Source organism: Amia ocellicauda, chromosome 6 (assembly GCF_036373705.1).
Source record: "Amia ocellicauda isolate fAmiCal2 chromosome 6, fAmiCal2.hap1, whole genome shotgun sequence".
Classification (NCBI taxonomy): domain Eukaryota; kingdom Metazoa; phylum Chordata; class Actinopteri; order Amiiformes; family Amiidae; genus Amia; species Amia ocellicauda.
The window spans coordinates 28,021,530-28,047,010 of NC_089855.1; the positions used below are offsets into that span (position 1 = coordinate 28,021,530).

Here is a 25,481-nt window from a genome sequence, read left to right on the forward strand (position 1 = left end):
TTAAGGAGGGAAATAAGTATTTGATCCCCTATCAATCAGCAAGATTTCTGGCTCCCAGGTGTCTTTTATACAGGTAACGAGCTGAGATTAGGAGCACTCTCTTAAAGGGAGTGCTCCTAATCTCAGCTCGTTACCTGTATAAAAGACACCTGTCCACAGAAGCAATCAATCAATCAGATTCCAAACTCTCCACCATGGCCAAGACCAAAGAGCTGTCCAAGGATGTCAGGGACAAGATTGTAGACCTACACAAGGCTGGAATGGGCTACAAGGCCATCGCCAAGCAGCTTGTGAGAAGGTGACAACAGTTGGTGCGATTATTCGCAAATGGAAGAAACACAAAATAACTGTCAGTCTCCCTCGGTCTGGGGCTCCATGCAAGATCTCACCTCGTGGAGTTTCAATGATCATGAGAACGGTGAGAAATCAGCCCAGAACTACACGGGAGGATCTTGTTAATGATCTCAAGGCAGCTGGGACCATAGTCACCAAGAAAACAATTGGTAACACACTACGCCGTGAAGGACTGAAATCCTGCAGCGCCCGCAAGGTCCCCCTGCTCAAGAAAGCACATGTACAGGCCCGTCTGAAGTTGCCAATGAACATCTGAATGATTCAGAGAACTGGGTGAAAGTGTTGTGGTCAGATGAGACCAAAATCGAGCTCTTTGTCATCAACTCAACTCGCCGTGTTTGGAGGAGGAGGAATGACCCCAAGAACACCATCCCCACCGTCAAACATGGAGGTGGAAACATTATGCTTTGGGGGTGTTTTTCTGCTAAGGGGACAGGACAACTGCACCGCATCAAAGGGATGATGGACGGGGCCATGTACCGTCAAATCTTGGGTGAGAACCTCCTTCCCTCAGCCAGGGCATTGAAAATGGGTCGTGGATGGTATTCCAGCATGACAATGACCCAAAACACACAGCCAAGGCAACAAAGGAGTGGCTCAAGAAGAAGCACATTAAGGTCCTGGAGTGGCCTAGCCTGTCTCCAGACCTTAATCCCATAGAAAATCTGTGGAGGGAGCTGAAGGTTCGAGTTGCCAAACGTCAGCCTTGAAACCTTAATGACTTGGAGAGGATCTGCAAAGAGGAGTGGGACAAAATCCCTCCTGAGATGTGTGCAAACCTGGTGGCCAACTACAAGAAACATCTGACCTCTGTGATTGCCAACAAGGGTTTTGCCACCAAGTACTAAGTCGAAGGGGTCAAATACTTATTTCCCTCATTAACATGCAAATCAATTTATAACTTTTTTGAAATGTGTTTTTCTGGATTTTTTGGTTGTTATTCTGTCTCTCACTGTTAAAATACACCTACCATTAAAATTATAGACCGATCATTTCTTTGTCAGTGGGCAAACGTACAAAATCAGCAGGGGATCAAATACTTTTTTCCCCCACTGTATGCTATTTTTTTTAATAAGAAGAAAGGAGAAATAGAAAAAAATAAAAATAAACAGGAAACTTTGCTGTTCATCATTGGTTCCTATTTTTCTAATGTCAGACTTAAAATAATAGACTAACACAAGGAATACATCACAGCCAGGTCATCCACTGAATGTATTAATTTGACCAAAAGAGGACAGAAGTACAAATACATTCCACTGAATAACATTCTTCAGAACACGAGACCGGGTCTTAAAGACTACTTCTACGGAAGACAAATGTCTGAACTCTCTTCCAGCACTTTCTGCCTGGTTGTATTGCTTTTCAGGGTTTGGAACAGCAGATCTTTAACTCCTGTACCCCTGACAAAGGGAAAAATTAAGCCATATTCACTTCTTGTTTAACAGCCTCGCTGATAACCTTTAATCTTTGTCACTGCTGAAGAGGAAAAATGTGCTAAGAAGCTGTATAAATTACACCCTTACTTCTCATGGAGTGATGGAAATAAAAAGATCATTTTCTGGAACCTGTCACAGGATAAGTTGTTTGCCAAAGTTCACAATAAAGATAGTTGCCATGCAAGTTCAGATGACCAATTAGTACAATGTGGCTGCTATAAAGATCTACAGCATTGTAAGAAAGGACATGCAATGTGTGTAAATCAACTAGTAGGAAACCTATAAACATGACATTTCAAATTGTTAATGTTTCTGCAAATGGCTGTAATGTCCTTTAACCTAAACAGTCCGATATCCATCATGCATTGACAGTCTTTAATACTGTAAAGGGCACGTGTACAGATCTGACTAATGGGCTTTTAAGCTTTCCATGTTGAGAACCACAACAATCTTTGGACCAGTTTACATATTTATAAAACTTAGTTTGGAAGTTTTACAGCCAAACAGAAAAATCCCAGTGCATGAATAGAATCCAAGTCATTTAAGTTAATATTTTTAATGAGAGCTTTCTTTCCTCAAAATGAAAACAAAATCCCCTTAAAAGAAAACGCACCAGCAGTCTTTCTTGCTACATATAATGTGAAGTACAAAACATTACAACTGAATTTGTGCTGCCAATCTTGCTAGGAAAAACTAGTCTCAGAAAAATCCACTCAGAGCTCAAAGTCAGGAAACACACAGAAGAACAAAAATCGGTAGAATAAATCATAAGCTATTGGGTGTATCACCAACACATTACATTTACCCATCATAGTTCCTTTCTTCCAGCACTTAGAAGCCTTTTTGTGCTGGTATACGTGAGCATGGCAAATAATTTAACTAGTGACATCAACAGATGTGTATAAAACGAAGCGAAAAAGTTGAATAAAAACAAAAACATCTCTCCATTGGCTTTCCATTTGTATTTAGCGGTATATTAATTTGCTTTATACCACCTTCATGATGCCAAAATGCCATTAAAAACAAGTGAGTGGTGTCGCAGCAGTCTAATAAAAGCCATGGAAGTGATCTGGGTACTGTGGTCATGCACTGATGCAAGGTATAGACAGGTACTGACACTCTCAAAGAATTGAATGCTGTTGGTGTGGAATTCTGTGTCATTTTGGTTTTGTCTTGGACCTCTAAGAAGTTGAGGACAGTTAGAACAGCTTATGCATTTAAACAAATGTAGAAATATAATCAAGAAACAAACATTAGCACTTATATGTGATAATATGGTAACTCCCAGTATAACATGGTCAGCCAGATTAGAATGCTCAGCAGTGCAGAAGTTCTGTTTATCCAAACCTCCATGGAAACAGAAGAATCCTCATGTATGATCAGAAAAAGAATTGCCATTTGCTTCACATACAGCTTTGGAGAACAACTCATTCTTACCCAGCTGAGATACAGCTTAAGAAAAGCCGATTCAAAATGAGCAGGAGACCGCGATCAACAGCGATTTGAACAATGTCGTCAACTGTCAGAACCAGCCTTCTTCATTAAACCAGAGACCACTAACCTCCCCAGACTGGAGATCGGATTCAGTTTTCACCCCTCTGATGCTCCTGTCGACCTGAAGGCCCTCTCTCCTCCCTTGACCTTTCATGACCCCAAGGAGATGTTCATGAAGTACGCCTGCACCCCTGTACCATTTGAGGGCCCAAACTCTCCTGAACAAACACCAAATTTGTCACCGGACGACCCCGCCTCAGATGATGAAGAACCAGCTGCACGCAACGCACTCTAGGCCGTTGATTATCTGGCACAGGAACTATGCCAGCTGAAGTCCCAAGTCTTGAGTGATCAAACATCAACTCAAGCAGTAGAAGACGCAGCTTCTGGGTATCAGACACTAGTGGCACCAACTAAGGCCTCTGCTTCTGATGAAATAAAATTATAACCAAACCAACAGAAAAGTCTGCCTCTCTTCACCAAACCACAGCTGTACCCACAGAGGACTCTGCTGTAGGTGGTGAAACTGCATCAGAGATAATTCAAGACCAAATATGCAAATACGTTTCCAATGATGCCTAGAAACATGACTGTTACAGATAGAGGATATAGACACACAAACTGAAGTTCTCTTTAGAAAAGCATGTTGAAGTGGGCATCTGGAAAACGCATTACTGGCATATATAGAAGTCATCCTTAAGTACACTTCTGAACACATAAAAGTGTTCAGGCAGGTGGGTGGAAGCCTGAATGCAGCCAATAAACATATTTAGTTGAAATACATACATTATTTTTCCATTTTTAAATTCATGACATACTGTTAACACAAGACATGACAGTTCATCTCGTAGGCTTCCGAACGCAACTCAGTTCATTCACATAGATGCATTTCTCCTGGTCTCTCCTCTCCCCGATTGGCTCATAATGTAAATGCACAAGACACGGTGGGCGGCACTGACCTGGAAGTCCTCCAGGGGGAACTGCAGCATGTCCCGCAGGGCATCGCTGAGGATCTGAGTCTTCCTCTGCACCAGGACATTCTCGTAGTCTAAAGGCTCGATGATTTTGGGCTTGGCCTGACAAACAAAACAAAAAGAAACAGATGTATTCATTAGAAAGATGTAATGAAACACAGCAGTGATGAAAGCAGCTCACAGTGTTGAAGGACCAAGGTTCCCACCAAGCCTAGGGCTCGGAACAAGAGCTCAGCTCGGGACACATACAGGAAGAACAGTGTTTGGAAGACCAGGAATAACCTAAATGTGCTAAAACATGTTTTACCTCATTATCAAATCTTAAGGGGAGAGGGTTTATTATGGCCACTCAATGTCAATTGTGAGGTTAATATACTTTAATATACTTTAAGTGTCAACTTAGACGGAGCATCAACTCTTACATTTTAATAATTTGAGTATCCTGCTCATGCAACAATATAACAAACGTTCGTAGAATATATAGCCTTCTAAATGATATCTGCAATCACAGAACATGAAGACTGCAAGTGTCCATGGCATACAAATGGTACCACCTCACATCTCTGGTGGGCATTAGTATTGATGGGTTACAAATGATCAAATTTGACATCACCAGGTTAAGTATATTTGTCTGTATCTCAGCAGTAATTAGTCAATGATGTAATCTTCCTGTGAATCTGCCTGCTTGAAAAAATGCTTCAAAATCGACCCATGTTTCCCCCTTATTTGTTCCTTAGAACTACTTTACATGTATGTACTATTTTAGACTTGTCATTCTGTGAATGCACTGAATAAAAACAATATCAAAACCACCACATACATTTTAAATCACTTAAGAGACAGGATTGAAGTTTTAGATGCAGAGAAATACATTCCTGTTGCTTGACTCAACGAGGAACGTCCAGGAACACTTACTGGCACAGCGCCCTCTCCAAAGACCAGCACCAGTCAGCAGAACTGCATTCTCACATGTTCTCTGTTAGACACACAGCTTCAACTTGAACCTGCCTATTGCTGCCTTGGAGGTCAGCTGTGTTTCAGCTCTGGTGTTGGGAGCCACTGGGGTGACACTTAAGTGTCATTGATTTTATATTGGAGGCAGCGAGCAGATCATCTGGTACCGAGGCAGACTTGCCGACTACATTAAAGCTAGGAGAGTCTCCACTCCGTAAGCCAAGAGGCAGACGGCTGTATTACTCAAGTGCAGGGAAGATTGTGGACAATCCTCTTCCCCTCCTGGGCTGTCTCCAGCTGAGGCTAAATACAGATTTATTATCATACCTTTTCCCTTTGTTTTTATAAAGCGCCTTGTGAATGAGAGGCCCATTTTCTCAACCTCTGAGTTGTAGTAAAATTGTGATCAAGAAGATGGATTCTAAATCAAGAAAAACAAATCAAACGTACTAATGTTCTCTTTAGCTGCTATCACATGATCAAAGAACAATATTAACCAAGTTCTGTGGAGCTTTCACCTACTGGGAAACATTCAAGGGATAATCTGTCATACTTTATGGAGGGTAGGGTATCCCAATAGTCTGAGCAAATCTCCCCTGTAATTTACACTCACAGAAACACAGGATCCTGCATAATTTATACCAGCACTCAAAGGATTTGCACTGTGTAAATACAGAGACGTCACATTTCTGTTAATGTAATGTTATTCAAAATCCCTCAAGGAGAAGGAGGATGCTTTTTGGAAATTGCAAGGATTATTTAGAAGGAAAATGGGAGATAGGCGTAATGAAAAAGGATCTGTATCATAAAAGCATAAAACGATAGGGCAGCAACCGTTTATATTTTCCCTCATGCTTGACCTTTGTAGCTTATGAAAGGGCACTGAGAATGTATTCCATTTTTTAACAGGCATTTGTATTTGCTGGTCTTGATAGGGAAAAATCTGCTCTTTTAGACATTTGCAACATTCATTCTCTCTGCTTAGACAGTACAGAGGAAAATATGTCTGAAATGTTTAAACTCCAAATCAATGTGACATGATGCAAGTCGACACAAGGGACTTATTTAAATTTTTGCTGTCATTTCTATAAAGATTTGTATGTTTACATGAGGCTAAGAAGTGTTCAATCTCTCTTCCTAGTTTACAGACAGGAATAGGATTGGTGTTTTGGTTGTTTTATCCATTACATTTTTCTCATAAGAAATGACTGACAAAAGAGGCTTAAAGAGTTAATAAGAGCATGACCTCCTTATACATGTGTATTCAATTATTCATTCAAGTTAACTGATTGCAGAAGTATTATCATAGTAGGATTCTGCATGTCTTTGCTGTTCAGAAACAACTTGTAAGCATTACTTGCCTTTCAAGTGTGTATAAAACAACAACTACAAAAAAAAAAAACCTGACGTTTGCGTCATTGTTATTTTTACCCTTCAACAATAAGATTTTCCCACTGAATCTTGTGATTCACTTGTGAGGCAGTTGAGCTGGCTGGGTTGATGGCATTATATATATATATATATATATATATATATATATATACACATATACATACACACATACATACATACATACACACACACACACACACACATAAATATTAACCTGCAACATGCAGTCAAAAAAAATGACGTTATAAACTTTAAAATAGAAAACCTTTGAATCATTAATAAACATCAGGAAATAGATCATCAGCATACTTCAAGTTTTTTTGTTTCATTTCTTTATCTTCAGAGTTTGGCACCCACAGTGTATAGTACTCAATGTCATCTTTCTACCCGTGAGTTATTATAGAAAGCTAATCTATCCATGGTTTCTAGGACACCCATCAAGATAATCAGCAGACTTACAACCCAAACTGGCTGTGCTTCAAGTCACACAGACAAAAGGCTGAAGATTTTAATTAACTGATTTAGGTCTGGGGCACATATTGATAGAGCTTGCACTGCTCAGATCAACATCAGCTGTTCACACTGCCCCACAAAATCCTGTTGTCAGGACTGTGAGGAAAGGGTTCAGAGGGGCACTATGTACAGGCAGTGGCAGTGTTGGAGTACTTTGGCAGTGGCACTACAAACCGGGCACACATGTGCTAGGAACCGATAATTAGGGTGCTGTCAGCTAACGTATTGAACTTAGCAACTCTAACGCTCAGAAAGGCAGGTCTGTCGAGCTCCAGTATACAGAGAGAGGGAGTAAAAAATTGAAAGCTTTAAAAGTTTAATGAAGCCTGTTTGCCTCAGTAAACAGTTCATTAAATTCAACTCTCTTGCTTTGTGCTTCATTGTGTCTGTTATAATGGTCCAGCACTGGCAGCTTTGAGCTTTTCCAGCCATAACCCTTCAACATCTGGTGTTCACAATGCTGTTACATCATCATGACCTAATAATCCAGGAAATAAAATCTTTATTTTTTTTAAACATGGTTACAGACTGTATATACACTAAAAATAACAACTCATGCACAGAATTTGGAGAAAACCTTGCTCCTTTCCTCAGTGTCAATCTCCATGTGAATGAGATGAGTTTGGTGGTCAACACTGAGAAGATAGTAGTAACCAGACTGAAACCTGCCAGAGCGATTCCTAAAATCACAGTTGTATGTGTTGTTATAGTGTATAGGTACGATACATACCACTCTACCAGATCGACTCCATCATATGAGCAACAGTTTTGTTTTTTGTTTTAAATGTATAATGGGGAACATATTGAACTCACATATAGCATAATGAGTGACTCAGGATGAGTAAAATCACACTAGACAGTTTACAGTCCAGACTGGCACCTGAACTGAAAGAACTTCCCACACAAGCCCCAGCTCGGTCTAACAGGTGGCAGCAGTAAGAGTGAAAACAGGAAACTACGTTGAAGATCAGGTAAGTGTTTAACCGTCTAGGGCCGGTTCGCTCTTCGGAAAAATCACGTAGCTAGTTAGGGATTCGGTACATTTCTATATGTCCCAACACCATGAGCTGCGAAGTGTGAAAATCAATTCTTAACGCATTAGGGAACATGCTTTCCATACAAACATCACGGTTACTTTGCTTTGGTGCGGACTGTTTCATTGTGGCTCTGGTTTAATTACTAAAGCCATTAAAATCAATGACAACATCATCACAAGGAATTTCCCACAGTCTTAGCGATTATCTGGCCCGTACCATGCATCAGAACGAGTCATCCACAGACGGCTATTGCATTTCCTCTTTTTAAGAACTGTAAACATATCATGGCTGCTCAATGCATTATGGCAGAACGCCGTACTGCCAGTTTCTTCTTCCTCCTTCCAGCAATTCACTAATTTGAACAGGTCCGCAACAGCCAGATTTCAGACCGGGATAATCAGAGCAACGCATTACAAGACATGCAAGGAATGCAAACCACCACGATGGGTAAATCCCTCAATCTCAGAAATACCTGTCCCCTCTTTGGAGGTTAACCCTCGGAAGGGAAGGAGTACCATGGACAAAGAAAAGAAAACCTCATTTTCCCCAACAAAAATGGCTTTTCAGGCCAGACCGTGATGACACAGTAGGTTGTAGCTCTGTGCACCTCGAAAAAGACTTATCCAAAGATTTTTCAATTCAAAGCACAATATGCAGAATTTGTGGTAAACTCAGAGTTTAGTTGTCTTTCCTTGCTTTAATTTTACATTACAATATCAGCCACTGCTGCAGCCTAAAATTCCACAACCCACACACTCACTCTCATGACCATAATCTAATCCATTGTCACCCTCCTTCTCACAGGCGACACAAACGCTCGTCTCGTCCGTACGAGAATGTGGACGGCAAGACTTGGACGACCAAGGAAACCACATCATATCCATCCGGCTTCAAAACTCCACTTTTGTTGCTGCAATACATTCTTAACCACCTACTTATTTTGTTTGTATAAAGTACTACAATGACACTCTCATGGAACAATGCCTTCTCAGATCACACTTAATGTATTGGCCTGGTCAATAATCACGAAACTCATTTTCATTTGTGTTATTGCCAACCATAACAGCAATCGTATGCTGGAGTCATTCCACCTAGTGTAAATGAAGAGAGGAACGGACAAGCTCAGGGACTTAATTTCCATGCACCAGTCGGTCGGTCTAAGCTACTCAGATTTCTTTTGATTAGAAAATATTTTTTCCTTGCCACAGCTATGGGCGACTCCAAGCATTTGAGCACTGAACAAACACTTCAATCAGAATTTACCAAGCAGGCTAACTGTGTCTCAAGAAGACGCCTTGTTACAGTAATGAGACGTTTCAACATTAATATTTAAAACTGCTACAATACACACACCAATTAGCCGCTAGTTGAAGCTGGCTAATGAGGAATTAGTTCATTACACAAATACATAAGAAACCTGAGAAAGAATAATTAACTGACAGAGCATATGATCAAGTACTTATTTATAGGTTTCCAATATTACATCACGCACAACTGCTATAGTCATTACTACAGGGGCTTCGTGATTGCTCTTGGTAGTAAAAGGGGGCTAATCTGTTTTTCAGATTTTTGTGCAAAGGGAAGATAAAGTTTAAAGTAAAGAGGCAAACATTCTCTAATCATAACCACTTCCTGACTGATAAAAGCTATTCATTTCTTTAGAGTTTTATGCCCCTATTCATTAACAGTGATTTTGCAATTAGAGTTGAGTAGAAACCTAAGTACAGGTTCTGGCTGAACTTTTTAAATATGCCAGTACAATTGTTCTGCACTCTGACAGCAAAGAAGGGTGTCACTATTGGACAAAAAGCTATTACTTGCAAAATATCTGTGGTCTGCAAACTAAGGATGGCTTTTACAAAAATAGCAGCATACAAACAAAACAAAACCAGTGGGCAGAAAACAAGAGAAAACAAAACCAGCTCTAGTATTAAAGACACCTGCTCTCTAGTACTCATGCTACACCCACATTCTTTTACTTGTCTTCAGGAATACTTAGGCAGACACAATGATTCAAAAACCCTATCAAAAGCTAGAACTGCTTTTTAGCATTGATGACCAACAGATGAGTGAGAACAGACATTAGAAAGCACAGATTCTCCATGTTCCCTTTGGAGAACTTTTGTTTGAAACAATTGATTGAAATGCATCTAGCATGCATAGTTTAAGAGATACAAAAAAAAAAACTTGTGGTATTCAATATGATTTTGGTTTGATCTTATAAAAAACGTTTGCCATCAACATAAATGGATAAATCACAAAGGAAAAACAAAAACACCTAAGCTTGCTTTGTGCTGCAACTGCTTTTCCATTGGGTTGTCAAGTGTGGAGTATAAACAAACAAACAAAAAAAAAAAGCAAATATAGTCTGTAGCAACTTACCACCACCTGTACCACAGTATCCACCTCAGTGTCGGGAGCAGGTGTGTTTTTGTATTGCTGGGGAGACTCAATCACCAGTTCCTTTTTGGGAGTTTTATTAGCTCTTCCCTGCATTTTTCAAAGGCTGGTGTCACATACACACACATTAAAAAAATACAGGCACTTGAATAAATCCAGAGCTGACAGCTGACACTCCAGCAAACAGCATGCCAGGACAGTCGCCTCAGTGCCCTGAAACCAACACAAGGAGCTGTTGCAGCATCCACCACCACCCGAGCAGACGACTCTGAAAGTTCTGACTTTGCTACAGAGAGCCGGAGCCCCTTCTGCTCTGTGGAGCCAAATCAATCGCACAGAGCAGCGCAGTACAGCACAGCACAGCGCAGCACTCACTGGAGGCTGGCCCTCCCAGTCAAGGGAGAGAGGGAGGACTCAGACGCACAGAGAGAGCCACAGCCACTCCCACTCCCCACTGCTCTGATGAACAAAGCCTGCCCTGTCATCAGATTCCTTGGAATCCACCTGCAATTTTACGTCAATATGAAGTACATATGCAGTGGTCTGACCAGAAAAAAAAAACACCAACATTGCCAACAAAGGGATTATGCTCAACTTTGGAAGTTTCGAAGTGACCGATCTTCAAGCATCACTGCTGGTCCATTTTACGACCCTGTCCTATGCGGATACTTAATTGGAGGGCATTGGGGGGGGGGGGGGGGGTTTACATCCTACAGTGAACCATAAAAGAAAATGTAAAAAATTTAGAGCTGTTCAAACCTACAAAGCATTGGAAAAGCACTGTTCAACAGACCTTAGAGCATAGGTGAAAAGACTAACAAAGAGATCCACTGCCAAAGCTTGTAAAAGTCTTTTGGGGTTGGGAGGCAGATATTGACTGCGTTAGCAAAAACAGCTGCGAGGGTCCACAAGAAACCAAAGACCATATCAGTGCTAAAGCTGCAAACTGGTCACAAAGAAAGACTGAGGACGCAAACAGTGAAACTGCTGAAAGATATACAAGGACTGAAATCAAAGGAAGGGAAATTTTCAGGCTGGCACAATAAAATGGAACAAACTGGGAAATTAATTTGTCCCCATTGAAAGTTAAAAGCAGTACATGCATTAAACGTGCAATCCAATGTAAACGTTTAATACTGATCTTCCTATAAAAAGGTATTTGATTTTGTTTGAGAAACCTTAAGCACCAACCAAACACAAACATTTTTAAAAAATGGTCGGTATCCTTTAAACATATCAAATAATCCTACAATGTCTTCCACATTTGTGACAGAATCCAGTGATATCAGGTTTTTAGCTACTTCACTATCTCAATGTCAGCAAAAGATTTGACCAATTTATCTTTTAACAAAGTTTGGAATGGCAGTATCCCATGAGACATTTGCTGTGTAGTCTCACATCATTGAGGTCTAATAACAGAATCAGGTCTGGTGAGGGAACTATTTCTCAAGACAAATTTGCATGTAATTGCATAAACACAATGTGCTGTGATTTCAGAACTGATCTGACTGGTGTGTAGTTTACATAATGAAAGTTTGCACAATCATCTTTTATGTTCACACCTGTAACTGTAAGTATGCCTGACCAAGGATGCATAGCAATTGGTGGTAAGGAAATAAGGGAGATAAGTCTGTATAATGGCCAACCATGCGTAACCCTGAACTTAAAACACCCACTTGTAAAACTTGCACCATATACAAAAGCTATACTCACATTGGGTAGATAACAATACAACTATTAAAATGGCTGCTGCAATGCTGAAGTTAATTTAATTGCACAAACTACAATACAGATTGAGAATCATTATTATGAATTAGTAAAAAAATTAAATAATGCTGTATACAGTGGGAAACTGCCAGCAGGAAGTGGAATGAACCCATTTGCAGCTCACAGAAGTGTAGTTTATTTTTCTAGGGCTCTGATTGTCATCACACCAGACGATTCCTGGGGAGGGGGGCTTGTCACAGGAGAGGATGTCACAGCTGGCGATTGGAAATCTTGCCCCAGGACACTGCATTTAAAAACATCCCATTCAGTCCTCTTCCATTTTAAAATGAGCTTCAAGGACAGTTTATCTGCGTAGCTACCGGTATTGGCGCTTTGTTTCCACCACTCTTTTCATATTACAAATGAAAAATGCAGATGGCCAGTTAAGTTTCTCATGTAGCCAGACATTTAAAATAAACACTGAACTGGCTTCCACTGTTTAAAGGCGTTGTGTAGGATAGAAACTGAATGAGAGTGAGGGGATCAGTGAGATCTCCCTACACATCCTTACTTAACAATATGGAAACATCACAGCTTGCACTCTCAGTTCTAGAAAGTCTCACTGTGAATCTGCAGAATAGCTAAGAAGCCAATTAAAATCTGCAGAACCTCAAACACACAAAAAAAAAAAATCAGATTAGTCCAAATCAGAAGGTTATTCTTCAGACTCTGTAACTCTTTCTCTGTGTAAAGCTTGTCTCAACTGCCGCCACTGTTTCATAATGAGTTTTGAGCGGAGATATAAAATCCTTTTAACTTTTCTTTCCCATCAGTTGACTAAAGGCAGAGGTACATGCCACGCACAGAACTCACATTTGACAGTGCTGCCTTTTAAGAAAATGAACACGTTTGCCACTTTTCTTCACAATCGTGCGAAAGAGAGACACTTTGAGCTTGATCATAAAGACCACCGTGGCTCTCGTCACAGTGATGCGCGATGCTGTTGTTGTTGTTCCATCTGTTTGCGCCGCATTCCTTAAAGACGTGGCTCAGTGAATTCCACTTGTGACTTCAAGATGCTACACAAGCTCCCAGATTCCTCGGCAAGTCAACTTAAGGGTTGGGGATGAAAAAAAGAACAACAAGCCTGGGAGGATGTTTTCTTTTCATGGCTGTGACACCGTTTAATGCGAGGAGGAGGGCAGGAGCCAAGTGCACAGCTGTTCCTCTACAACCACCTGCCCCTCAGGCCTGCTCCCTTCTTCCCCCAGTCATTCGCACATTATTTTATACCATCAGATGTCATACATCCTCTTACACATTGACCAGAGCAAAAGTTTCTACAAGTCAGAAGAAGCCTTTGGGGGAAGAAAAAAAGGCATATTTGGGTCTCAAAAGACACAACCCAACCCCCACCCCAAGCACAAGCTAATAACAGGTTTTGAAAATGACACAGTATTTGTTCAAGCTGGCAGTTTCTGTACATATCCGGTCAGAAGAAAAGGAGGGCTTTTCTTCTTTACATACAGGAAAGCATATGAGACATGGCATGCAGGGAAACTGCTAAAGTGCAAAATATCCATCTTCTACAACCAAGGTAGAGCTTTGCCCCTCCTTTAATTTTTTTAAGTATAAGCATGTCTTGGCAAATATGAAAGTATATGTAATAATACAAACCCATTCTGGATATTCAATGGACTAATGGAATAATAATCCCGATTTCCCCTCAGTATGGATTTACTGAATGGAGGCATGCTACTGGTTGCCAAGGAGACAATCTATAAGGCTGCTGTTGCACAGTGACAACCAAAGACCTTTGAATTGAGGTAAATACGCTTTGAAAACACCCACTCCAATTTGGAAAGGTTGTTATTATTTTAGGCTTTCTAAGGTTTCATCCAGCACAGACATCTGATCAACCCCTCCCCTGGAAGTCCTAAACCCACATACTGTAACAGCAGTTCACCCATTCAAAATGCTGGGAAATTCTTCTCCAGATTTATCACTGTAGCCTCACCTCTTTAAATAGTAATCTAAAAGCACTGTCAATGTCTGTGGGTAAATGAATAACTAAAATGCGATAAAAAGCTACTATGATTTTACAAGTGGTTTTACCAGCTGCAAAAGGGGACAGATTAACCACAGATTTAGTCAATGGTCAGAAATCTCAAAGTATTTCCTATAACCATTGAAATGTAGCAGTTTTGCAAACAGAGAAGTCCAGTACACGATGCTAGCATGACAAAAAGCACAGCCGTGTAGGAGAAAGTCTTAAACATCGTTCAAGATCTCCCGAGTTCAGTCCAAGTCTATCAAAAAGCGTACTAAAAACAAAACAAAAAGCAAAAGCCGATTTAATCTGATCAACGAGCTCTGGTATACAAGAGCTCTGAGCTTTATATAGGATGTACAATAAGTAGCCTTCATTATGCCCCAGTAATGCAGTAGGAGATAACCCAAGGCTTCCTGTTGACTCAAATCCTCTTTACTACCGTTATGAGTTGTTATTCCCAGACCGTAATTAACAACACAGTATGGAGGTTTTATTTAAAGTCCGAGACAGTTCCTTCCAAAGCTTGAGTGACCCTCATTACAGCATCCTGCAACTTCAGCAAGAACACAAACTGCCAACTGTAGTCAAAGATGTGGCCATGCTAGGAGAAGAGGACTCTGTAGGTTAGAGCTGAAGAGACTTTTTTTTTTTTCGTAACTTAATTTAATAGCTTTCTGTGTGCGTCTACTGTCCTCAGCCCAGAACAGCCCAACCTTGTCAGTTTTGCTGTTTTGTATAAACTTTTCCTACTTACTACATTGGGGTACAGCTACAGAACATCTGGATTTTCTGATCAATGAATGCTCTAAAACATTTCAACCTTCACGACTGCCACAAATCTCTATACATTTCTTATTGTCAAAAATAATTTCTTTAGAGCAATCTTCGATGCAGGGTTCCCTCATTCTGATGCTTTGTTCCACAGCAGTAATTTAACAAGCAGCCTGTATTTTGCTATATGATGAGGTTTTCCACAAAATGCCATTATACTGAAGTCTTTGCCATACTGACATAAAGTACAATAAAACTGGGACCACAAGATGAGTATATTTTTTTCACAATGTATATTACAATCACTAGAATAGAAAGAGACTCCATATGAAGCATTCAAAAGCAAAGAAATACAAATGACAGTAAAATCTAAATAAGATTTAAGATTTATTTTGCTACGCCATCCAAACTTTCCTTTAAAAAAAAAAAAGGGTTGAAGCACCATGAATGATAAACAACGTGATTTTATCCTGCTGGCAACACAGCTAAATATTTTGCTACACAATAATAACGTTCTGTAATACACATGCCAAGAGCCAATATGTAATTGAATGCTCCAGATGAAATCAGTCCTACGTTGTTTGCAGCGCTTACAGCAAGGTTAGGGACTGGGTGGTGGTCATTACATAAGAAAGTTGTGATGCAATTCTTGGGACTCTCTTGGTACAGAAGGGGGTGGAAGATGGAATGAACAGAGGGTTCCCTAGGGGGTCCTGAGCTTAGTGGTCAACTGCTAAGCTTTTCATCATTGGTGGCCTGCGCTCTGATCCCTCTGAGGTCACTGGAGAAGGAGGAGACCCAATCAACGGTGGGCATACAAAGGGAGACCAAAACAGCAGGCAACTGACTTGATGAGAGCAAATAACTACAGCTCCAGCTGGAAGATTATAGCGCAGCAAAAATGGGTCATATTTCTTTAACAGAAAAGGTTTTTTTTTTCCCTTTGCTACAGTTATTACTTGTTTATTTGTTGGTCAGGAAGTGAGTAATAAAAATGTTTGGGGCTAAACATGTAGATTCTGTGGAAAGATCTACCCCTGACATGCACTGAAACTGTGCAATACATGGTTGAGAACTATGAGAAGTTAGTACAGTCGATACACAAGGAAGACTTTGGGGCAGGAGTTACTTCTGAACCGCTGGGCTTCTCAGTTCCTAGAAAGGTTTTCCCCAGCCCCCACCCTATTTGTGCATGTCCTGGTGCATGAGATTAAAGACAGACAGATCAAATAAAAGCTGGAGAACCAGTGTGAAAAGACACTTTGATCTTTCCCATCTTGTTTACGCAACATTAGATATTTTTTAACAATGTATTCAAGCAGCCTGAAAAAAAAAAAAAAAAAAGTTTACAGCAGGAGGAAATTGTTTTACATAAGCCAACTCATGATAATCAAATAGATCTCTCGAGCTTGTGGAAAGCGGCCTAAAAGCAGTTGCCAATGTCCAACATCCTGGGATTTGTTTAGCAAGGAAAGTAGCAGTGTTGACAAGAACCTTTATACTTAAAGAGCAAAAAGTGTCTCCAAAAAAATTCAAATGCTGAAGTAAGTAATTGGTCTGAAATGTATTTTTATCATTGTGCAAATCTTTTTTGGTAGCCCACTGTTTGTATGAAATCCGTCATGACTGCGGTCTCACAGCTGTGACTGAAGTCATACAGACCAAGCACTTTAGAGTATCCTCTGTAAGAATGCCTGTAGACTCAAAAGTGACTTGAAAAAGATGTCAGGAATTAACAACAAAAAGAGATGCTTGTTACTTAAACAGGTGAAACACGGTCTGCTGATTTATATATACATATTTTCCACAACCACATTGCTCTTTAATTTAGCTGTAAAACTGAATTGGTCAATTTCAATTGTCATATTTCACTTAAAAGTAGACCCTGCTCCACACTGTTTAGGGTTTTAATTCACGGAGTTGTCATTCCACTTTCAAATTTTACAAACCTCTTAGGGTACAGTGCTACAATTTGAGTCACAAATAATAACATCTACAAAAAAAACATTTGAATTCCTCTAGACTCACAAATGCATCTGTTAACTGTATACTGGAAAAAATTGACTATACTTTGTTTTAATAAAAAATAAAGATCTTTTGACAGTTTATAAAAAACAACCATAAACATCCTTCTAACAATTGTAATCTCTATTGGTCTTTGTGAAAAAATAAATGTGTTTAAACCGATCTCATATGTGTTCGGTTTGAGATTAAATGGCCATACACAATGTATTTTCAGTCCTGCTGGGGGGAACAAATACAGGCCCTGTAGCCAATGCTGTTTATTGACACTTACATTGCTTAAATAATGCAGCCCTACTCTAAACTTTCCCAAAAACCCATGGAAAAGAGAGACAATGTTATCAGCACACTTGAAACAGTTCAGCACAAGTTGTTTCTGATGATGGAATTACAACCCAACTGCAACGACACACAACAGAAAATTTATACAAATGAAAGTTCTAACTTTGTTATTATTTTGGAAAAATGAAAGCACATTTTTTCCATTTCGGAGGGATTGTACTGGGAAGTGGGTCCATGTTGTTTTTTTCAATTTAAGGAAGAGCTTTGAGTGTTTTTATTCTCCCCTGGATTTGCTGGATAACGCCCAACCTTTTGTGTGAAAATCTCGGCATCTGCACAAGCTGTCAGAATTTCCACTTGCAGAAAGAGAGGCCGTCAGAGAGTCATGTTTGGACAATAGCCCAGCTCTCCCCCCAAAGGAAGGGGAAAACACAAAATAAACAGCTTCCAATTAAAACAAATAGAACAACGTCAAACAGCTCGGCTCTGCTCGGCTAATGAAATGGCAAACTAGAAAATGCAATGACTGATTCATTTTAAGGGATTGAAATCAATGCAGGGCTTTTTAAAAAACATATGTATTTAAAATAGCTGTTCTTTTGAAGATTTGGAAAGAAATGTATGCAAACATGGATAATTTCCATTTGCATACTAGATAGCAGTCAAGAAACCTGTGCATTGCCAGCTGTTAATCCTTTTTTTGTTGTGATGATCCACTGATAACCAAGCTGATTAAGTGAGTGAAATTGGCACGTTTATGTACTCTCTGTTTTTAGATTTACAGATATACGTGCTTGTTGAAAGCTTGATCATGGTGAAATGTTTTAGCAGAACATTTTGCATGTAGAGTTTGTGGGGGAAAAAAAAGTTAACCTAATAAAATCCTGTGTTTAGGTCACCATCTATTATGCTGCACACCATGTGTTTCAATCATTGCTTGAAAATGGGTGTGGAGCATTCAGTAAAAAAAGGCCCTTTTTGTACACAATATGCAGAATTGGTTTCTGCTTTAGGCAGAACTATAGTTCGGAGCCGGTTTTACCTGCATCATGACTCATGTTCGGCTTTGTGAACCGTATTTCACAAGTAAGCTTTAAAGCTCCTTTTATGAGGACCTAGCCTTTACAATAATACATTTGCCCAAAATCATATTCCTTCCAAGAAATGCTTCCAATGATATTCCATCTGACCCAGCCTGTTGTCATATACAAGTGTGTGCCCAATGAGCATTTGCACCTCTACTCCCCTTTCATACAGTATGGTAATAGTAATTAAAAGCTTCTTCCACATAGCCCTACTAAACTAAAATGGGCAGTCCATAAAGAGATTATGCATGTAACAAATTGTCAAGTACAGCAGTACAGGGCTTGAACACTATGCAGGAAACGGATTTAACCCCCAGTTGTGAAAAGGCTGTGAGGGGGAAAATCAATGAACGATGGAGTTAATTTAATATGGGCATACATCTAGGCATTTAAGGGCCCTGAAATATGAAGATGCGCTGCTGATGTTTATGAAAAATAAAATCACACAAACTTTTAGCTGTAAAAATGATCAATACAAAAAATGTAAAAGACTGAGGATGAGGCATTTCGAATGATAGCAAAATAAAGGTCAGGTCCCGGCAGGCCTGTGCTTGTCACCTTCACTCTGTTACAGTCACCTTCCTGGGTCTTTCCTGAAAAGGCGGAATTAAAATGCCAACAATGAGACGGGACGCACTGCTGCCAATCCCCCACCCCCCCTAAACAAAACAAGCAGATGCTAATTTCCTCGAGGAAGGAAATGGGTGCGCTGGTATTAAATGGAGCTGATTTAAAAAACAGAGTACTAGCCTGCATAAACAAAGAAGCCTCTTTACTACGGCTGGCCACCGATGTGCGTCGAGGACCAAGACACGAAGTGCAGAACAGCCATCCATATCCGGACTACATTCCACCATTAAATTACATATTAATATACTGTGCTGTAGATCAGAACTTCACAAATGCAAATGAAGGACACCTTAGGGTCTTCAGATTGGTGGTCCTTCAATAACCTGTCTGATTGAGATTACCAAAAATGCCTCCAAGTATCTGTTACACTGCAGCACTGTTTTAACTATTTGGTTATTCATATTTACTGTAACTCAGTGTGTTTCTTTTATTTATTTCAGATACAACAGCAGCAGCAACAACAACAGCAGGCTGAAAGAGTCGTCTCCACAACGCTGCGGAAGCCCTTGCCTCGTATTTAGCATTCAAGATGGTGAGAGATTCACCCAGGAGGACCAGTGAAGTGCTCTCTGTCAAGCACTTCCAAAACCACCGAAGCCTTCCTTCGTTTCCCAAGGCCAATTATAATGCAAACCATGCAATCAAAATCCATAGGAGAAAAAAATCTCATGGCAACAAAGATGCATTCCACATTAAATTCCATCTTCAACACTGGCTTAGCGGTCCACAACGAAGGGCCAACGCGGATTTGTTTTAATACAATACCCATTTCACTGTAATTGTAGGTAATGTTTCAAGGCTGTTAACACATACAGTAAATGAAAAGGTTAGCTCGGGGTGGGGTTACTCGGTGCATCATTTAATGGCAGTTGTTAAAAGCAGGTTGACAAGAGTTTAAAAGGGCCATGGAAATAGTGCCAAAGGCCGATTTTCACGTCATTTGGATTGTGTTAAAACTGCAAAATAGAATAAACATTACTAATTAGGGAGATACCAGAGCAGTCGAAACAATAACTTCATCCAGGGTACATGCTTGCATTTACACAAAGACAGTAAATATAATTTCAAATTCAAATTCAAATTGATGTTCCCTTTACTGCCTTTGAATTGATATTTAACAATAGATAACTGGCTACTGGAACTGAGGTCCTACATTCAGATATGTTGTTAATACTGTAGGATCTCTTCTTACTATAGCAACAATAATGGGGATGCCTCCTCCACCCTGCTTTCTGCCATTTAATTTCCATCACAAAACCTGAAGTCATGCCTCTCCACCCACATTCATTGAATTGCAGCCGCTAGCCCCTTCTCTACATTTCTTTCAGAATCCATTGATGTATAAAACCAGTTCTCTATAATGAATCCATCGTCTCTTATGGACACACCTATTTCAACACTTTGAACGCGGCTTCCTTTCTGTCCTGCTTGTCTATCCACCTGCTTGCCCGACGGTTCATTGCGTGGCACTATCTTGGCAAATAGCAGATAACAGCCTGGGTTTACATTGAATCTCATGCACGGGCAAAATGTGTCTGCACAACACAGCCAGAGATATAGATTTTTCTTTTATAGAAACATCGGCTGATCAGACACAGAAGGCTGTCGACACCACCAACAAGAGCATGGCGTGTGTGTAAATGAAAATTACTGTAGATGTGAATTTGACATTCTTAAATAGATTTAGAAAAAAACGCTCAGTGCTGCAAACTTTATGCACTGCTGTTTTATTTTTGTTAAAATAAAGTCCAAAATCAGGACACATTCTTCTGGATTCTGCTATATTTCAGCAAGGACCTGATTGAGATTACCCCTATAAACTGACTCTGTCTCTGTCACCTTTAGCTCCGTCAGGGAATTCTCCCATCTTTCCCAATGAGGTTTAACCCACAGACCATGCGGAAAAGACCATTCCTAGATTTAATTGCCTTTGCTGCGTTTCAGTCACTTTCAGTTAATCGAAAGAAACGAGCAGCACATGAAAATTGAATTTCCTCAACTCTAAAATAAAATGAAAACGAAAGCGTAGTTTGTGTGCAGTTAAAAAAATTACCTAAAAACAAAGGATATTTCAAATAGTCGAGAGATAAATATGCATTTTTCCTCTGTAAAGATGAGATTAGTGGCATTTTTGTTCCTCCATAACAGGTGAGGAAAAAACCTCATCTGTGTTAATTTCTTACGGTATTTATTTAAAATCAAAACTCTATACTATACAACACTAAACCAGACAGTTACATGGAATGCAATACTCCTATGTAGAGATACAATTACCTGGGCATTTTAGAGGGATTGAATAATTCATAAGCTTTGATTGCAGATACAATTTTATTTTTAACTCGCTTCCTGCTTTTTAACATGCTTCCAATTACTTCTTTCAAGAGATGCCAGTTTCTGTTTTTGTTTGTTTTCTTGACAATGAAAAAGAATGCCCTTTTTTCATAACTGCAATCAACCTATGTGGCACAAACCGGACACACGCACACACACAGAGCCATGGCATGTTCACATTTACCGATGCGGACTGTGGCCATATCCTGGACTCCCTCCGACTCACAGACTCCTCTGCCTGCTCTGGGCCGTTCTGTTCGGCAGCGTTCTTGCAGATGTAGCCGCAGTTCCTCTCAATCACAGTCCTAAGCCCCTCGAAGAGAATGACACTGGTGGTGCAGCCCATTCCAGAGACGAGCTCGGTTTCTCACACATCACCCGCCTGCGCACCCCTGGCTCCTTCAGGAGAGCAGCCAGATGACCCCGTTTCCTCGCTTACCCTTAACACGGTCTTTCTCCATGGTGAAATTCAGATAGAGGGAGATTGACAGTCCTGTTGCAAGTCAAATATTCCTCCAGAATTAAGGAAGAACAGGCAAACGCATTGGTCTATTCCCCCACAAGTGTTCCACAACAAGTCTTGTGCTAAGCTGGGCACACAGTCTCCTCCAGCCTCATCAGAGCCTCCGGGAAGCAGCGCTCAGGAGTACTAAAGGATGCTCTGGCGGCGGCTGCTGCTGCTGCTGCTGCTGCTGCTGCTGCTGCTGTCTCAGCTTGTACTGCGCCTAGTCACGCTGCCAGCTTCTGTGCTGCCTGCCGCTCCTTATTTTCAGTCCAGCCACTCTCACACACACACACACACACACACTGACACACACATTCTCTCTCTCTCTTTCCCATTCCCCCCAAGAGTGTTCTTCCCTTTCTTAATGAAAGCATACGTTTCACTTTTTTCCTTGACCCAAATCTGTATGCGGTTTGCGATGTTGCATTTCACCAGGGAGTCACCACACTCTTATACACACACACACACACACACACAAAAAAAGGAGTGAGTGTGTGTGCGTGTGTGTGTGTGCGTGTGTGTGTGGGGGGAGGGGTTGGTGCTGGACGGCAGGTGGGTGGTATTGAGATATTGATGTGTAAATGAAAGACGCAGTTTTTGCTCCCTCCGTTGCTCGGATGGACCTCCTCCCCATATGGGGGACCAAAATCCTCGAGCTCCGGAGACGGACAACACACAGCCAGGCAAAGTGGGTCTGCCTAAAACAGAGGACCGTGCTTCTGGGGAAGAAGAGAGGCACCCCCAATGGAGTCCCAACTGGCTGCCACCTGTCCTCCCACTATCAGAAACAGACATCTCACTCTCTCGGACCACTTCCAAAGTCATGCGAAAAGCAGTATGGTCGGCTGCTCATTTAGTTCAAGTTAGCATCAAAATCTCTCTGTAGCAGGTTTCAGAGCTCTTTGGATATCCTCCCTTACCTATAGCTTTGCAGACACAGGGAACATGCAGGATAAATACAGTTCATCTAAGGTTTTCCTGCAGTATGGAATGTGCAAAACCTGGACAGGCATGACACAAAAATGAAGCATCACAGCTGACCAGAACTAAATAAAATCATGAAAGAAGGTGTTCTGTTAGGCAATAGGCTACTATAGCACTACTACTAGCACTACATCCCTTATACAATTCAAAGAATGAATGGGATTCATTAATAAACCACACTGCACCACCTTGATAATGATTTGCACTTTCTACTGAGCTGGCTGGCTTGATAAAGGATTCCATGAAAACTCGTGTGCGTGTGTGTGTATGTGTATTTATATAACAAAAGAACTGTGTATGCGAGCTCGTCTGAAACAGTCTTGGAGGAAACAATTAAGGTTGGTTCCTTTCCTCAGTGAGATAAGGCACATATCAAAGCACCTACTACAACTTCGAAACAGGGACAGCGCTTCTAAAAATAAAGCCCCTGTAGATCGCCAATGCCCGACACAGGAGGGTGGCGGTGATAACAAAATTAGCGAAGACATTCTACGGCAACCAAAATTACAGCAAACAACTTCTTTAATTGCTTTTTATTTTCATCCAACAAACAATAGATGAATACCCTAATTAACATGCTGTTTTCATGCATATGTTGTAATTTCCAAAGCCTAATTATTTACAGATGTGGAGACCCAATAATGAAACAAATTAAAAAAACATGAACGTGAATAATGCATATACGCCTTGAAATGATAAACATGACAGACCCTTCTCTTACAGCCCAGATTGGCAATTAATATGAATTCAGTTTCGGACTTTCGGCAGGAGATAAAGCGAAGATATGCATTTACCACCCAGAATCAACAAGTCCTCCGTCATACGAGATCAGAATAAAGTTGACAGTGCAGATTTGGAGGAGCCCAGTGGTCATTTACTGCTTGCCAAGCAACAGTGACCTCTGTCTCTAGCTGCTTGTCATGAGGATGGAGTTGATGAAGGGTGACCTGTGCCTGACCTCCCATTGACACTACAAGGGCCTTTTGGAACTGCAAGAAGAATACGGGTAATCATCCCAACAGTAAATGTCTAGGAAGGCAAGCCGAAATATTTGTGGTTCTCCAGAGTCAGTGTGAAGATACTGTGGGGTGTTCTGGGCTGTACAGTAGTTTTGGATTGCTAAAACTGGAATAGAGAAGGGGAAGTAAATATGCTATTCTGAGAAATAAACTAAAAGACTAAACACAAGATTATTTCACTAGCAGTTATTCTAATAATTAAGTCATGGTGCATCAATCCTGTATTTAAAACAAAATACACTCTTAATAGAGGGAGCAAACCAGTCTGTGTAGAACAGAACATGAGAGACCATCAGCAGGGTTAGATGACCTGACAAGTACGGTGAAATCCAGTACGATCTTGAAACCAACACTTTGCTGAACAGAAATTGAGTATTGAGCAGGAAGGAAGGTAAAATGTAATCTGATCAAACGGATCACTCTATGCAAGTACGGGTGCAGTCGGCGACATCTTTACAAAGAAGACAGATTTCATTTAGTTTCTCTTTTTATCTATGGATTATAGTAATCCATTTAAACAAAACCCCAATCAATAGAGTATAGAGATCGACCCTACATGGTACACATGCATCTTGAGTGTGGCCCTCAAACCACCAGGAACAATCATCAGAAGCTAATCCCGTACCCTTTGAAGTGTTAATAAAATCTACTCCCCAACTACTGCTGCCACACCACACAGTTGAGCACACTCCGATGCCACGCAATTAAATCAGAATGCCCTTGACCTGGACAGTGTGAATCACACTGATGCTGAAGCCTGGAGATTAATCCTTCATATCTAAATACAAAGAGCATGACAGGCACGGCAAACTAGGACAGCAGATCTTTCAGGAAAGGAAAATAGGACACTGTCCACGGCATTGTTTGTTTATTTTATTTCCCCGCTCTCATCGAGACATGTTTCCTCCAGCTGCATCATGTTTCTGATCACTCGCTGGGGAGAATGTTTGCTAGAAATACAGGTTTCGGAATAATAACTGCTACCTGCAAAGGAAATTCTAGTTCATCTTTCAAAAATACAATATGACATGTAGGTTTATGCACAAATGGAGGCTTTAAAGTTGTGTTGGTGGATTGCCAGGGATTGCTCCTGACAGACTGTTTTACATATTGTTATTTCTGCTCTGGACTACAACGAGGCCCGCTTATAACTGTTGCTTTAAATATCAGATTGCCTACGTCATTTAACCTTAAAGGGCATTAATTTTAAAATGGATGGGATAATAAAATATATTGCATAGCTTTGAACATAACTTAAGTACAGTCATTTATCTGATGTGCTCAAAAATATGAATAAAACAGTTTGTCATTTTTCTAGAATGCATCTCCTCTACACAAGCAACACTATAAATACCTGAATTGCGTGCATCACAGTTTTACTTGCAGCACTAAGAAACCTTAAAAGAATTAAGAACTGAATGATCAGAGTCAGAAAGTTGGCTGTATCCTTTATAATGAAAGCTGAAAAAGGTGTTTCAATTTACAGATTAAAATGTATTTGAGTAAAGCTAAAAACAAACAAAAAAAATATTTAAAAC

General features: G+C 40.4%; 1 protein-coding gene across 13 annotated transcripts in view; it reads right to left on the reverse strand.

The window, feature by feature from the left end:
- LOC136751276 (dedicator of cytokinesis protein 9) overlaps nt 1–25,481 on the reverse strand; it is a 127,953-nt gene that overhangs the window by 67,846 nt on the left and 34,626 nt on the right. For 4 of the 13 annotated variants that reach the window (XM_066706754.1, XM_066706744.1, XM_066706751.1 and 1 more), the window contains exon 2: nt 4,244–4,360. In XM_066706754.1, the coding sequence (XP_066562851.1) occupies nt 4,244–4,360 (117 nt within the window). Of the gene's footprint in view, nt 1–4,243; nt 4,361–10,536; nt 10,893–21,619; nt 22,089–25,481 lie in introns of those variants that run through there. The other 9 variants (XM_066706752.1, XM_066706755.1, XM_066706745.1 and 6 more) reach the window with 5 other exon arrangements.